The sequence below is a fragment of the Haliaeetus leucocephalus genome, unplaced genomic scaffold (assembly GCF_000737465.1).
Source record: "Haliaeetus leucocephalus isolate CR32 unplaced genomic scaffold, Haliaeetus_leucocephalus-4.0 Scaffold189, whole genome shotgun sequence".
NCBI lineage: Eukaryota > Metazoa > Chordata > Aves > Accipitriformes > Accipitridae > Haliaeetus > Haliaeetus leucocephalus.
Genome location: NW_010972625.1, coordinates 685,702 through 699,686, shown reverse-complemented (window position 1 = coordinate 699,686; position 13,985 = coordinate 685,702). Strand labels below are relative to the sequence as shown.

General features: G+C 60.5%; 1 protein-coding gene across 1 annotated transcript; it reads right to left on the bottom strand.

The window, feature by feature from the left end:
- Window positions 1–1,216: 1,216 nt before the first annotated feature.
- On the bottom strand, window positions 1,217–9,310 carry GDPD2 (glycerophosphodiester phosphodiesterase domain containing 2). Its single transcript, XM_010565276.1, has 15 exons — window positions 9,197–9,310; window positions 7,961–8,064; window positions 7,794–7,887; window positions 7,497–7,556; window positions 7,029–7,127; window positions 6,536–6,629; window positions 5,944–6,089; window positions 5,350–5,432; window positions 4,654–4,804; window positions 3,884–4,099; window positions 2,888–3,039; window positions 2,372–2,519; window positions 2,056–2,138; window positions 1,572–1,600; window positions 1,217–1,269 (listed from the first exon to the last, which is right to left on the bottom strand). The coding sequence occupies exons 1-15, from the start codon at window positions 9,308–9,310 to the stop codon at window positions 1,217–1,219; spliced, it is 1,626 nt and encodes a 541-aa protein (XP_010563578.1).
- Between the last annotated feature and the right edge of the window lie 4,675 nt (window positions 9,311–13,985).

Sequence of the window (13,985 nt, the reverse complement as noted above, 5' to 3'; positions counted from 1 at the left end):
AGCCGGGCGCACCCCGGGTTTCTATCCCCGGGGCGCGGCTGCTCGGAGCCCGCCGGGCTGCCGGGCCGGCTCGGCGTGCGCACCCCGCCCCGGGAACCCCGGCGGGCACGCCCGGCGCGGCCTCCCCTCCCTCCCCGCTGCGGAGGGCCCGGCCCGGAGGAGCCGCTCGGCCCCCGGCACCGCTTCCCCGCGCTGTCACTAGATGGCACGGACGCACCGCGGATCGCCGCCTGCCCCGGGCCGGCACCGGCTGCGCTGCCCCCGCCCGGGGCCGGCAGCGGTCCAGGCAGCCGGGACCCTGCGGGTAAAGGTAGGGGGGTGCAGGGGAGCGGGAGAGGGGAAGGAAGCGCTTACGCCCAAGTCACCCCTTCGGGGTCTGTCTACCGCTCCGCTGATTTATTGACATAAATAGGCAGGAACACGGAAAACTGACCCGACCCCCCTGTCCGAGTTCAAGGCCCTGCTGCAAAGTGACCGACGCCGCGTGCACCACTCCCCGCCCCCGCACATCTCCGCAGCCTTGCAGCAGCAGGAGCAGCTTGACCGTGGTCCTGCCAACCCCAGATACCCTCCACCCCCAGCCCCCTGCTCCCTTTCCCCACCAGAGCAACAGGCACTAACTGCTGCATGGGGTGCCAGCACCCTGGCCTGTAAGCATGAAGCCAACAGCAGGGCAGGGGCAGGACTTGTGTCCAGCATGGGGGTGGGAAGAATTCAGCTCCCCCTTCATCTTGTGAAAAGCCAGCCCCCTTTACCCCCCTTCCTATTCCTCAAGCCGTAGGGCTGGGCAGCCCCCAGGGGAGCAGCACTTTAAACAAGGTTTCCCATCGCTAGCTGCAGAGCTGCTGGTGACAGGCAGAGGCTGCCCTTCCCCTGCACCGAACAGCGGCTCAAGTCCCCACTAGTCACCAAAGCCCAGGGCAGAGGCCTTGGCCCCAGCACCGCTGGATAACTACTCAGCCCCCAGGCACAAGCCTGCCCCAGGAAACCCCTGCAAAGGCTCCAGTTCCTCCAGTGGGAACTGGGAACCCAGTTCCGGGTCTTTTCAGCTGAGGGCAGTTGTGTACCACACAAGGAACCAGGGAAGGCTGTGGGGGACAGGAGGCTCAGGAAGGAGTCTGCAAAGGAAAGGAGCCTCAAAGCTGGCCGGAGGAGCGCGCCCCACTTGAGCTGTGCAGGGCTCTGGCTGCCCCATGGCTGATGCAGGCTGGAGAGGTCACTCTTGCATCAAGCTGTTGATCTTTGTGAGCAGCACATCCGTCTCAGACTCTGTGGAGATGGAGAGAAAAAAGAGTCACCACAGGCAGCCACCATCCCACAGCAACAGGTGAAGCGGCCTGAAAAGCAGGTTTGAGGAGACTGGGGGAATGTGGGATTCCCCAGCGCTCTCCCACAGGGCTGTTTGCTAAGTGCAGGACAGGAACTCCCTGGGCTGGGATTCCCTTCCCTCCCCCAGCCATCCCAAACCACTCTGTCATGTTCTGCTGGAGAAAGCTGACTGCCTGCCAGGGAGAGTCCCACAGGCGCAGCGTGGCTCTGAGGGCAGGGAGCTCACATCTGTGCACACTCACCCGCTGGCCGTCTTCTCTGGGAGCATTTCCTAGGAGATGGAATAGAATTGATGTTAGTATGTCAGTCTGGCCTCCCCCTTCCCTCCCCCGAGCTCCCAGCTGGAGCCTGTGGGGCCCCACAGGACGCACAGTCCCACAGGGATCTGCTCTCCGTGGTTGCAGCACTGGTAAAGGAGCAGGGCCAAGATCCCCCAGCCTCAGCCCACCAAGCCTTGGGGTGCAGAATGAGCTAGTAAGTGTGAACTAAGGCATCCAGCAGCTCAAGGAAGGGTCAGGCCAGATTTTTAGCCTCAGTCTGGTGACAAAAGCTGCCTCCACACACTGCTGTTTCACTTAGCCAGACAGGAGAGGACCCCCCAGGATCTGAGTCCAGAGAGGGGTGGCAGCAGATACGACTGGGTTTGGGTATGTACCAGACACCCAGGGCACACTCCAGACTCCCCCACCAGACCTGCCCCAGGAAGGCAAAAGAGATCAAACATACTTCAGCAAGAGGAAGGCCCAGAGGATGGCAAGGAAGGAAGTGCAGTCTACAACAATCCAGATCATGAGATACGTGCTGCTGGGCTGCAAGGCAACAAGACAAGCCATGAACACTAGCCAGGGGTGGTGTGCTGGTGGCACAGCCCAGCCTGCTTGCCAGCAGTCCCTTCTGCAGGGCCACATGTTCCCATGCTAGTACAGCACTGGGCAAAAGCCACCCTCCAGGCAGAACCCTGCAGGGCTGCTGCAGAAAGTGACCCACAAATGGCTGGGGCACAGGGCTGTGGGGCAGGATGAAGGATGGGAGGGTCACTTACGAGCAGCCAGATGGGGTGTTTCATCTCCTTCAGCACCTGGCAGGCGTTGGTGGTGACAGAGCTCACCCCAGAGCACCACAGCACAGAGAAGAGCCAAGGCTGGTTCACCACATACAAGTTGACAGAGATGTTGTCCTGGCGGTACTGCCTGCATAGGGACAGCCATGGTCAGAGCAGCAGACAGCAGGGTGTTGGCACACTTAGTGTACAGCCAGAGAGGACTGTATATCTGGGATGAGATCCAGCATTTGCAGCCACATGGAGCAACTGTCTGGAGAGCCAGACCCAGGGCAGATTTGCTGGCAAGGCAAAGGACTGCAGCCAGCTCCATCCCCTGCACCAGCCCTGCCTGATAAGGCACGCTTGTCTGCAAGGCTGTAGCACACACCCTGCCCTTCCCAGCAGTGCACCAGCAACTCAGCCTCAGCTGGCCCTCACTTCTGCTGGCCCCTGGGAGAGAGCTGGGACAGTGTCCAGGCCCCACAGCTGCCAGGCTCCTGGGCACAGGGCTCTCACCTGATCTCCTCAGAGCTCATGTCCTGGTAGGGCAGATTGACATGTAGCAGTGGCTCCTTCTCATTCTGGAGTCTCTTCCGGCCGTAAACTTGCTGAATGCCTGGGGCTTGCTGTTTGACCTGTTCCCTGAACCCATCCGGCAGCCAGAGGACCTAGGTGAGAGCCAGAGAGTACATGCAGAGGAGAAGTGCTCCAGAGAGCTTGCTCTCTTCTAATATTTTCTTGCAGGTCCAGGCACACATGGCCTGCTCAGACAGCTGCTTCCTGTCCCCTTCTTCCATGCTTAGCTCCTCCATGAGGATCTCAGCCAGGACAGTCTCCTACGAGCTTGCCCCAGCCAAGAAGTAAGCACAACAGGCTCCACTGAGGGGAGAAAGCAGTTCCAGCCTAAGGAAGCTGCAGCAGTTGTGTCCTTTCTGGGTCCTTGAATGGATCAAGCAGTGCATCCTTTTGGCCCCAACTCTGCAGCAAGAATGCACCTTGGATCAGCACTACAGTACAAGTCTTTGATGTGTCCCCTCGTGCTCTACATTCCCAAAAAGTCAAGAAAGGAAAGCGATTTGGGTGCTAATTCATCCCCTCAGGGCAGCACGTGTCCTGTGCTGCAGAGGTTGGATGAAGTGCAAAGGCAACACAGGAGGTTGCAGCAGGAGGTGCACGGAGAGGTGTGGCACACTGTGGGGAGGTGAAGGCCTGAGCACTGTTTTCCTGCTCTTGCTAGCAATGTTGGTCCCCTCCCTAGACTGAGTCACTGTTTACACACCAGGGTGGCCAGTGCTGGGGAACCAGAGTATTTGGAGCGGTCTGAAGCTGTAGGCATTAACCCCTAATTATTGGCAACTTCTCCCAGCTAGAGAACCCGATGCCTGGGCAGGGTTCCCCAGCAGGGATCACATATGGGGATGTGCTGTATGGGGTGGCAGGGATTCTCAGTGGGGTTGGTGAGGCATGTCCCACCATGGCAGGGGTGTGACAGCAGGGTGGTGGCCAGCTCACCTGCTGTAGTGGGATGCCTGACTGTAAGATCACTTCCAGGGTGGCATTGACGAACCTCTGGTAGTCACTGTGGTTCTCAGGCCGGAGGTCGAACATGATGGAGATATTGCTCTGCTTGGCTGCCTCTAGTGCCTGTTCCAGGGATGGGATCCTCTGTTCAGCCACCTGGTAGCGATCGCCCGCAGAAAGACTCTGCACAGTGGGAAACGGCCTCCGCTGCAAGGGTGCGAGAGAGTTAGTCATCACAGGCAGACTCCCCATAAGCTTCCACTTCGCAAACTGGTGTCTGTCTCTGGCTCTCAGTTTCCTATGCTGGCCTCTCCACATGCTCTCCAGTGCAGGCAGGCACCCGGATCCTTCTCCTCCACATCCACGGGCCACCTCCACCCTTCTCCCCACTAACAGCACAGTTCAAGCAGCCCCAACACCTGTGGGCATTCAGAGCAGCTCAGCAGTTGGTTAGTCACCTTTTGGAAAGAGCCTTGCCACAGCTGCCTCCAAGCCCAGGCAGGCTGTGCAGCTCAGAGCAAACGCATGAGACATCTCCCCTCAAACCAGCCTCCTCCGTGACTCAGCTGAGGAGTCAGAACAAACCCCAGCTTGGGGCATAACCGCACCCAAGGGATTCGTGCAGGCATGGAAGTGCTTCTGTACCCTGTCCAGGTGTCTGCCAGGGACAGCACTCCAGAGGGAACCTCCCCCAGGGCAGTGCTCATACTTTAGCCAGAAACACACTCATCCCTGACCAGCTACCCCAGGGGCATCCTGACCTCCAGGAACCAGCTGCCAGCATCCAACTGCTGGAGGTCTGTCCAGTTGAAGGCGGTGCTGTTCAGTGCAGCCCTCTCAGGGAACACAGCCTGCACATTGGTAGTCCTGGTGAGTTCCTCGTCATGCATGAGGAATGGGACCCCGTCAGCACTGGCAAAGGAGCAGAGAGGGAAGCTGTGTTGCAAGCTGTTTGTCTCCTATCCCTGCCCTGGCATTTCTATCCCCTCCCAGCCACCCTGCTAGGGTAACCGCCACCCTTATGCCTACTTGTGGTCCTTTACGCAAAAATGTGAGTGTCCAGAAAGCACAGAGCACCTACAGACCGAGACAAGAACCAAGTAGTTCCTTGCTCACTGCAACAGCTGTCCCCATAGCAGGATTGCATGAGATGAACTAGAGCCAGGGTCTCTTTTCCAAGCAGTGCCCCTCCCCGATGGTGCCTCCTTCCTAATGCCCTGGAAGGCAACTTGCACAGGGAGGACAGAAACCCAATACCTCTCCCAGATCATTGTGAAACCAAGCTGGAACCAGTCCCATACTGGGAAGGTGGGAATGGCAGAGCCCTTTGAACAGGGCTGCCTCCAAATGCGGGCTATATCAGTCCTCCAGGTGTGTTCCAGAATGCCCCATGTGAGAAGCGACATCTCAGGATACACAGGCCCCTTCCTCCCTCCCAGTCCCTGCTGCCCCTTTACCTCACCATGACGTCTGTCTCAAAGACTTGCACATCACAGTCCACCGCTTTGTACAGTGACATGAGGGTGTTTTCAGGGGCCAGCTGGAAAAAGAATGGTGTTAGTGCAGAGGGCATGGGCAAGAAGGGGCTGGAGACAGGCACTCACCCTGCCTAGCTGCACCCAGCAGCTTGGCTGGGCTCTATGGCAACCACAATGAGACTGGAATGACCCTGGTAGGATGGGGGATGGAAAAGGGCTGGGTGCAGACAGCCAGAGCCTGCCAAGCCCCTGCTTCCTAGCCCATACTACACAGCCAGGCTTTCTGCTGAGAGTCACCTGCTCCTGGTCCAGCAGCACTCAGCAAGCAGCTCTGCCCTGCAGCTGCTGCACCCACCCGCCTCACCCTGTGCTCACCACCCATCCTCCAGCCCTGTGCTGCCCTGGCTAGTGTGGGGACCTCTCTCTACTGGGCTGGCCACAGCTCGTCCAGGCCTGCAGCAGCAAGCGTCTGATGTCAGTGCCCCACAGCCAGGCACAGCCTGGCTTTTGCTGGCCAGAGCAGCCTGCCCCATCCACCCTGACCACTGTGCCAGGACGCTGCTGGTCACTCACCATGGGTGCTCCTCGGTGGCCAACCAGGGCTGGCTTGGGGGGCAGCTGGTTCTCCTCCATGATGCAAGGGGAGGTGATTCCCAGGGGAGCCAGATACAGCACAATCATCACCGTGCAGTACACAAGCAGCAGAAACACCTTGAGACCTGTAGGTAGAGACAGAGAAGATAGACGGGTGAGGTACAGAGGAAGTATTTTGCAGGCCATTAGGAATAAGCCAAGGCTGCTTCACCTGGCATTAACTTATGGTTGCCCTAGGTCAGGCATAGCATCCCCAGCCTCAGGAACACTGCACATTTATTCTTGGCCCACTACATGTCCTTGCACCCCAACCTAGCACTTCTGCAAGACTCAGTCTGCCATCTATAGCCCTCCTTCAGCTCCAAAGCAACAAGGGCTGAAGCTGCACCAGGGGCTGGTCATGAGAAGGAGCAACCAAGAGCATGTGTTACTACCAGACAGAGTCCTGGGGACCTGTTCCTGCTGCACTGATACTCTCTGTGCACCACTCTGCCACCAGTGCCACTCAGTTGGGTGGTAGGGAGCAGGTCACCAGCTGAGGAGGGAGGTGGAGACCTTGGAGGGGGCTTACCTGTGTTGTGGGTGCGGTAGATGAAGCTGGCCAGGGGCCAGGCAAGGAGTGTCATTCCCCCCACAATTCCAATGTGCAGGAAGGGACCTGTTGCCTGGGGAGGCAAAGGCAGGGTGTCAGCTGGCACCAGCCCAGCCCCTGTCCCCAAAACCCACATGCTCCAATGCCAGGGATCTGCCACTGCAACCAGCACCGCTGTAAGAGCCACAGTGCCAAGGAGGGAAGGACAGGCTTCTGGGGGGACTGAACAGACTCCTTGCTCTGGTCCAGCCACCGTTCATCACCCTGGACTGCAGCTGCTCCAGGCAGGACTGCAAGAGCAGGAGGAGCACCTTGCCTGGCCAGGCAGCAGAAGTCAAAGGCAGGGAGCTAACCCTCATGGCATACAGCCATGATAGGGGCTCCAGTCACCACCCTTCAGTTCATCCCCACAGGCCAGGTACTGGGTACAGCGGGGGAGTCTCAGGGAGTCTCTGGTATCGAGGTGACTCACCTGCAGAGAGACACGTGCACTCCTCCACTCCTCCGCCCACTTTATTCCCAGCCCTATGAAGGCTGCAGCTACCACCAGGGCAGTTAAGATCAGCAGGGTCTGTGGGGCAGGGCACAGGGCAGTTAGGGGAGCACACAGCATCCTGCAGGCCAGCTGGACTCTGCCCTGGCAGGGCAGGCAGAATCCTCCTCTACCCTTCCTTCTGAGCCCCTGCAAGGCCCGAGACCCCACTTCCCCCATTTGTGTTTGCAGCTGAGCTCTGAACCGCATGCTTTGAGCAAGGGGAATATTCCCATCCCAGAGAAGTGTGGCTGGGGCACTAACAGCTGCAGCCCAGCTCACCAGGGACACACAACCACTCAGTGGTGTCACAGCAGCCATACGCAGCCCCAGTAGGCTGGTCACAGCTTCCCAAGGTGCAAGAGCAGCCAGGCCAGGCACCATCTCCCTGCACCACTAGTCTCTCACCTTGTGCAGCCAGTGTAGCTTCAAGGGCTGGCCGCAGAGCTGCAAGCACAAAGCAAGGACCTGTAACAACAAGGAGATGTCAGACGCCACACCTCAGCCCTTTAAGGGCACAGGACTTAGCCACATGAGCTCTGGCCCCCTGACACAGGCAGGGTCTCCGGCCATGCTCAGGCTGACACAGCTCCAGCAGGCTGAACGCTGCGGGCTCCACCTGGCTCTGCACAGGGCACGGTAGCCAGCCTGTCCTCAGCACAGCTCTGTACCCCTACTAGCCCAGGCAGGATCAGTGGGGCTTACCAGCAGCACAGCTGAGTAGGTGATCAGCACAGCTGTAGCTATGAGCAGGAGGAGGGACCAGTCTAGCCACAACTTCCTCTGCTTGAAGATGAACCTGCCAGCAAAGCAGATGGTCAGAGGGGCAGAGGGGACATGGGGAGCAAGGCTGGACATGGGATCTTACTCACTCATTGAAGTTGTGGAAATCATTGAGGATGATGATGGCAAAGTAGAGCCACACCAGTGTGAACAGGAAGACGCAGAACAGGAAGAGGAACCAGCTGTAGTCGCACTGAAAGCCAGAGGTGACAGCTATGCACACACCTGCAGGGCACCTAGCCCCTGGCCAGGTTGCTGAGACCCCTGGGGAGCAGCCAGCCTGCAGCAGGGTGCATAGGGGTTCACAGGAGGCACCAGCCTCATGGGTCCAGGCACTGAGCTGCCCCATGGAGAGGAAACAGAGCTCCCCAGGAGAGGTCTTTTGGCTGGACCCATGCTACAGGAAGACAGACCAGCATCTCCTACAAGCTAAAATGCTGCCTATGCCAGGCTGGGGAGGACAGCCCCTGTGGCAGAACTGCCTCCTTTCCCATGCAGCAGCCCCTGGGAGCAGGCTGGGACTTTGTACACGGGAAGGGGAGAAAGCCAGGTCCTGTTCCCTTCTAGTTGGGTGATCTGTAGGCTGGGTGGAGAGGGGTGCTGTGCCTCAGAGCTGCCATTGCAGCGGTGAGCCTGCAGACTGCTCCTGCCTGCCCAGCCAAAGCCAGGTCCAGCTTCAGGGTCTCCAGACCCCAGCCCCACAAATGCAGCGAGGTGAAGGGTGCCACAGGTGCTGAGCGGGACACCTGGCAGCCTGGGCCAGCTTGCGCATTCCAGGCAAGACAGGACAAGCAGCGGCACTGCCACTCCCATGGGAGTTGGAGACCTCACAGAATCCCAGGGCCTCACCCCTCCCAAGTTAGAAATTGCTGGGGACACCCCCTTCCAGTACCCCATCGGCAGGGGCCGCACCCAGCCCAGGAACCGTGCCTCCCACGTGCCTTGCCAGGCACTCAGCGCCCCAGGACCTGCCTGCCACGCTCAGCCCTCGGGGAGCACAGCGCCCTGCTCCAGGCACGCGTGAGCCCGGCCACAGATGCATGATCATTTGGGCAGGGGACAGCCTCACTGCTGCCAGTGGGCTGCTCTTCCCAGCAGGAACAGAGAGCTCACCCTCTCACTGCTCCAGGCTAGGGTAGTCCCTGGACAGAGAGGGTGCCAGGCAGCACCCCAGCTCTCCTGGGGCTCAGCCCTGGGGAGCAGGACCAGTGGCAAGGGGTCTAGGCTGAGCACCCCAGCCAGAACCCTTCTGCACCCCAGTCACCACTCTGAGCCTCCCACGCAGGGGCTGGCCAGCCCCGGCTCAGCATCACCCGTGGTATCACCTTGGTGGTTCTCAGGCCCTTCCTCTTCTCCTTCTTGGCGGTGATCCACTGGCAGCTGTAGAGGCAGAGCAGGCAGGTGGCACAGGAGCGGCAGCAGCCGGGGGGGTCTGCCATAGCACCGGGCTGTCCCAGGTCAAAGGTCAGGCGTCCTGGAGGAGGATGCACACAGTGTGTTGGGACAGATCTCCCAATGCACACTGCCCCCCGGCCCTGTGGGGATTGGGCACTGCAGCATCCTGGGTCCAGGTACCCCAGCAAAGTGGCTGCCCCACAGCCCTGGGACACAGTGGGGCTGCTGGCCATGTCCTCAGGCAAGGCATGGTGCCAGGAAAAAGTGGCAGCACGAGGTGCAGCCCAACCTGTTCAGCAGGCTGCCCTGGGACCCTTTGCTCAACAACCTTGAGCAAGCTGGGAGCTGGCAGGGAACATGGCCTGCTCCCCAGGCCAGGGTTCAGTGCTCCACCTGGGAGCCAGGGGCACCGTGCAGGCTCCAGGGGCTGGCAGCCTCTCCAGCCAGCTTGACACAACCTTGAAACAGAACAGCCCAGCTGCAAGGACCATGCAGCCCCAGACTGCAGCCCCAGGCTCCTGCTATGCAGTTGGGGGTACGTGCAACAGCCTGGGAAGTCCCTGTCCTCCACCCAGGTCCTCTCTGACGCAGCACCATCCTGGCAGCCCTCCAGCTCAGCTTGCACAGCAAGGGGTCCCCAGGGGGGCTGAATCAGCTGCAGCTGAGCAGGCACTGGATGGCTGTCAGTCTAAGTGCTATGGGGGGCAAGGGGGGGAGCAGCAGTTAGGGGGGGGAACCCATTGCTACATTCACGGACACCCAGGCTGGGTTCAGGGCTACCACTGGGTTCCCTACACACTAGGAAGGGGAGAGGGCCAGGACACTTTGCTGCGGTCCCCAGATAGCCGGTGCTTGGCTGGAGGAAGCAGGGAGCCCCAAAGAAGGTCTCCCTTTATCCACCCTGAGAAACCCCATGTTTATGATGGCTTGTCCTGCTGTGGAGCTGCTCCCCCTCCTCATCCCAACCTCCCCAACAGGCCAGGCACCCCATGCAACACTATAACCCCACAGATTAAGCCAGACTCTCATTTCACTGCGACCACTGAGCCAGGCTTGGGAGCCAGCTGACCACATCCTCCCAGCCACATCCTCTCCAATGTTGAGGGCAAGGGTGTGCCTAGCAGGGCCATGCCCCATCCCAACCTGGGCCCTGGAGATGGGCAGCAGAGCTAGCCCAAGCCCTCCCAGCCCCAGCCAGCTACACCAGAGTGGCTCTGCCATGCCCTGGCTATGGCCAAGGTCAGCCTGGTCTCCCCCCATGACACAGCAGCACCCCAGCATGGTACCTCGCTCCCAAATACCACCAATATGTTGGTCTCCAGGGCTGGGGTGCAGAGTCTCCCCCAGGATCCACACAGGGCAGTGGCCACTGGGGCATGCACAGACAGGTACCAACCTAAGAGCAGGACCTCTAACCTGCCCTGCTGGCTTCTGCAGGCTGGGGGAGGTCTGGGGGCTGCCATCAGCGGGTCCAGCCAGCCAAGGTGCAGGGGACGGTGAGCAGCACAGCAGTGCCCACATCTGCTGCACCCTCCATCTTCTAGGGACCAAATCAGCAGCTGTAATCTGCTTTGTGATCGCACCGAAGGAGCCAGCCCTAACGCAAGTGCAGGAAGCTATGGGACCAGACAGTTTCCCTCCGTGATGCCCAGGGGCTCTGGCTGCAGGCTCATACCCCTGCTGTCACCAGAAGCAGATGCACCACTTCCATCAGGGAGCAGTGGGCTCAGCCAGCATCCCCTGGTTCTCACCCTGTGCCCCCCTCACTGCTCACACAGGCAGAGCACCGGTGCCAGCAGCTGCTCAGGCAAACCCTGCCACCCGCCCCCTGCCCCCCAGCTGGCTCCCACGCAGGGTACAAAGTACAGTAGGAGTGGCTGTGGGCACCAGCCAAACTTCAGCACTCAGCTGCTCAGAGGGGCTGTTCTTGCCAGGACTTGAGCTTGGCAGAGCAGTGGCACAGGAGTCGCCACAAATCTACACCAGTAGTGCTGTCTGGAGGGTTCAGAGGGAAAATGGCACCCTGTTCCCCAGCTCAGAGCAGGACTGCAGCAGCGGCACCTGTAGTTATTGTGCAGCACCCCTGCACCAGGCTCAGGTCCCAAACAGAGCTGGGCTGGGCATGCAGCAGACCCTGCTCAGCTTCTGCTCTAGCTCCAAGGGGAGAGCTGCACAGCAGGAGCTGGGGGTCCATCAGGGCTGGAAAGAGCCCTCCTTCAGCTCCCACCAAACAACCCCCACGGCATACCCCCGGCCCTAGTGTAGGGGGCAGCAGGGGCTTGAATGGGTGACAAACCCATTGCTACAGTCACCGACATGGCAGCATCTGCTTGCAGCCCTGCAGGGACCTTTGTGCCCCAGGGGTGCTGGCACAGGACAACCAGCTGGCCATGGGCAGGGCAAGATCCCCTTGCCGTCGCAGGGCCGAGCCAGCCCAGGCTGGCGCCCAGCCCTGCTGTCCCTTGACCTCACAGGAGGGAGGGCAGAGCTCCTGGTCAGCTTGGGGAACAGGGTGACCCCAAAACCGCAAGGGCAGCACAGCCTGGCCCAGACCCCCCACTCCCAGCCTCATGCCCCATCTCTCTGCCACGCAGTCAGCTCTGGGCTCCCCATCCCTGCTCTCCGGAGCATGGGAACAGCACGGGCAGCCTCTTTTCTCTCCCCCCTCAGCCGCACGCAGGGCCAGGATGATCACCCTCCTGGCCACTCTGCCAGCTCTCCTGCAGCTCCCATAGCAGCGCGGCACGGCATCCCCATGGCATGGGCTGCCGCCCCGGGGCAGCGAGTCAAGAGGGCAAAATACCTGCTCCCTGCAGACGTTGGGTTCCCGCAGCTGGGACGCCGGCAGGCGAGGTGAGTGCTGGGGCTGGGCTCTCAGCTGGGTGTCCCTGCGCGGCGGAGCCCTGCCTGCTCTGCTCCTCCGCTGCCTGCTCACACCCTCCTGGGTGTGTTTGTGGCCCGGCAGAGCTGCCGATGCCGCCTGCAGGTCTCCACAGGCCGGCAGAGGCGGGCTGCCCACAGCGGACTCAGCAGGCAAGGGCCGGGGGTCAGGGCGGGCCCCCGCCACCGGCTTTGTGCCCCACCGACCCCGGCGCAGCCTCTGCTGCGTGGCCGCTGGGGAAGTGGAGAAGGGGCCCAGGGGGGCGTCACGCACCGCAGCACAGAGGAGTTTGCAGGCAGCCCACGCTCCAGACGGATTAAGGCTCCGGGGAGAGCTCCGAGAGCACGGAAGGCAGATGGGGGCAGCGCTTCGTGCGTCGCCAGGCCTTTGAGCAAGGGGCTGTGGGAGCCCCTCTGTCAAAGGGAGACTTTTCCCTTCCTTGCAGAGGAAGCCTGGGACAGATGCAACCCAGGCCACCACAGCTGGCCTAGCTGACACTCACTGGGGCACGCTTCAAAGGCAGAAGCACAGAGCTAAAAGCAGTTTCTTGTCTTGAGCCCAGAGAAATGCTTCAGAGCCAACACATCCAAACTTTGCTAAAGCAGCAGATGAAAAGAGGCTCCAAGACAGGGGCCTGATGCCACCTGCAGATAGACAGGGGGATGCCCTCCATCTCCCAGGCTCCCTCCCTGTGACATGGCACAGCTGCGTCCCCCCCCCAGCTCTAGGTCTCAGCAGAGGCACAGCCCCTGGTGAGCCAGGATGCAGAATGGGTGCTTGGACCTTTCCATGTCAGTGACTTGCTCCATCACCGCCTGGGATCTCAGGGGACCTCTGTGATCTCCTGCCATTCGCAAAGGAGCTGAGAAAGCTGATTTACAGGCAGGTGATGGCATCCTGCAGTGACACAGCAACTGCCAGGCTAGGCAGAAGCCTCAGCACTCACCCCCACATCTGATCCTATTCCACACCATTATTAACAGCTTTGGCACAAAATCACTGGACAGCTCCATGAAATGTGCTGATCAAGTACATCTGCGAGTCCTTACCAGCGGAGGGTCTGGAGCACTGCAGGAAGGATTGTGTAGTAACACCCATTGCTCTGCACCCAAAGGAGTAAGCTGAAAGCATTGCAATAGCCAGGAATGCCCCTGGGATGAGCAAGCAGCCCTGCACCCCAAATTTTGTCAGCCGTGAGCAGCAAGGTTCACCTCCTGCATCTGCGTGCTCTGCCAGCTCCAGCACAGACCAACTGTGGTACCATGGGGCAGAGCAAACCTGTGGGCAGGGGTCTTCCCAGTGGGACTGTGCCTCAGGAGAGGCCCTGGGATGTAGAGAGCCTGTTTTACCAGATTAAAGATATTTAGTGTTGGGGATAGGGTTACAGTTTATAAAGAAGAAGTGAGCACCAGGCAGGGGTGAAGGACCACTTAAGCCAAGAAACAGCTTAGGCGGTGGGGAAGGGAAAACCGAGCATGAATAAAGAGACCGAGGTGATACTGGAAGAGGGGAGGTTGCAGCAGGGCTCCGGGAAACCCAGAAGCTGTGGATTGTAGGGGTGCGAGGCAAAGCTGACGGGAGAGGTGCCCCTCGACCACAGGCAGGTGGAGCAGCGGGACTGGTGGCTCCCCCAGGGGCCTCCCTGGGTACTGACCGCCGTCTGACCGCGCCGGCAGGAGCGCCCTTCTCTCTTGAAGGACAAACGGTGACAACCCCGGCACTACGGAGGGAGCGAGCCCTCCGGGGGCCGCAACGGGCCCTCGCCGGGGGAGCCCCCCGGGAGACGGGCGCGGAGCCCCCGCCGCCTGCAGCGGCCGCCTCTGCCCACCAGAGGGCGC

Bases quoted from the DNA above. Each gene is read 5' to 3' on its own strand.
- GDPD2 (XM_010565276.1), bottom strand. From the start codon at position 9,310: ATGGCAGACCCCCCCGGCTGCTGCCGCTCCTGTGCCACCTGCCTGCTC. The intron at 6,090-6,535 runs GTAAGCCCCCTC...CTCTACCTACAG, and splicing joins CTACCGCACCCACAACACAG to GTCTCAAGGTGTTTCTGCTG. The intron at 1,601-2,055 runs GTATGTTTGATC...TCCATCTCCTAG, and splicing joins TGGGCCTTCCTCTTGCTGAA to GAAATGCTCCCAGAGAAGAC.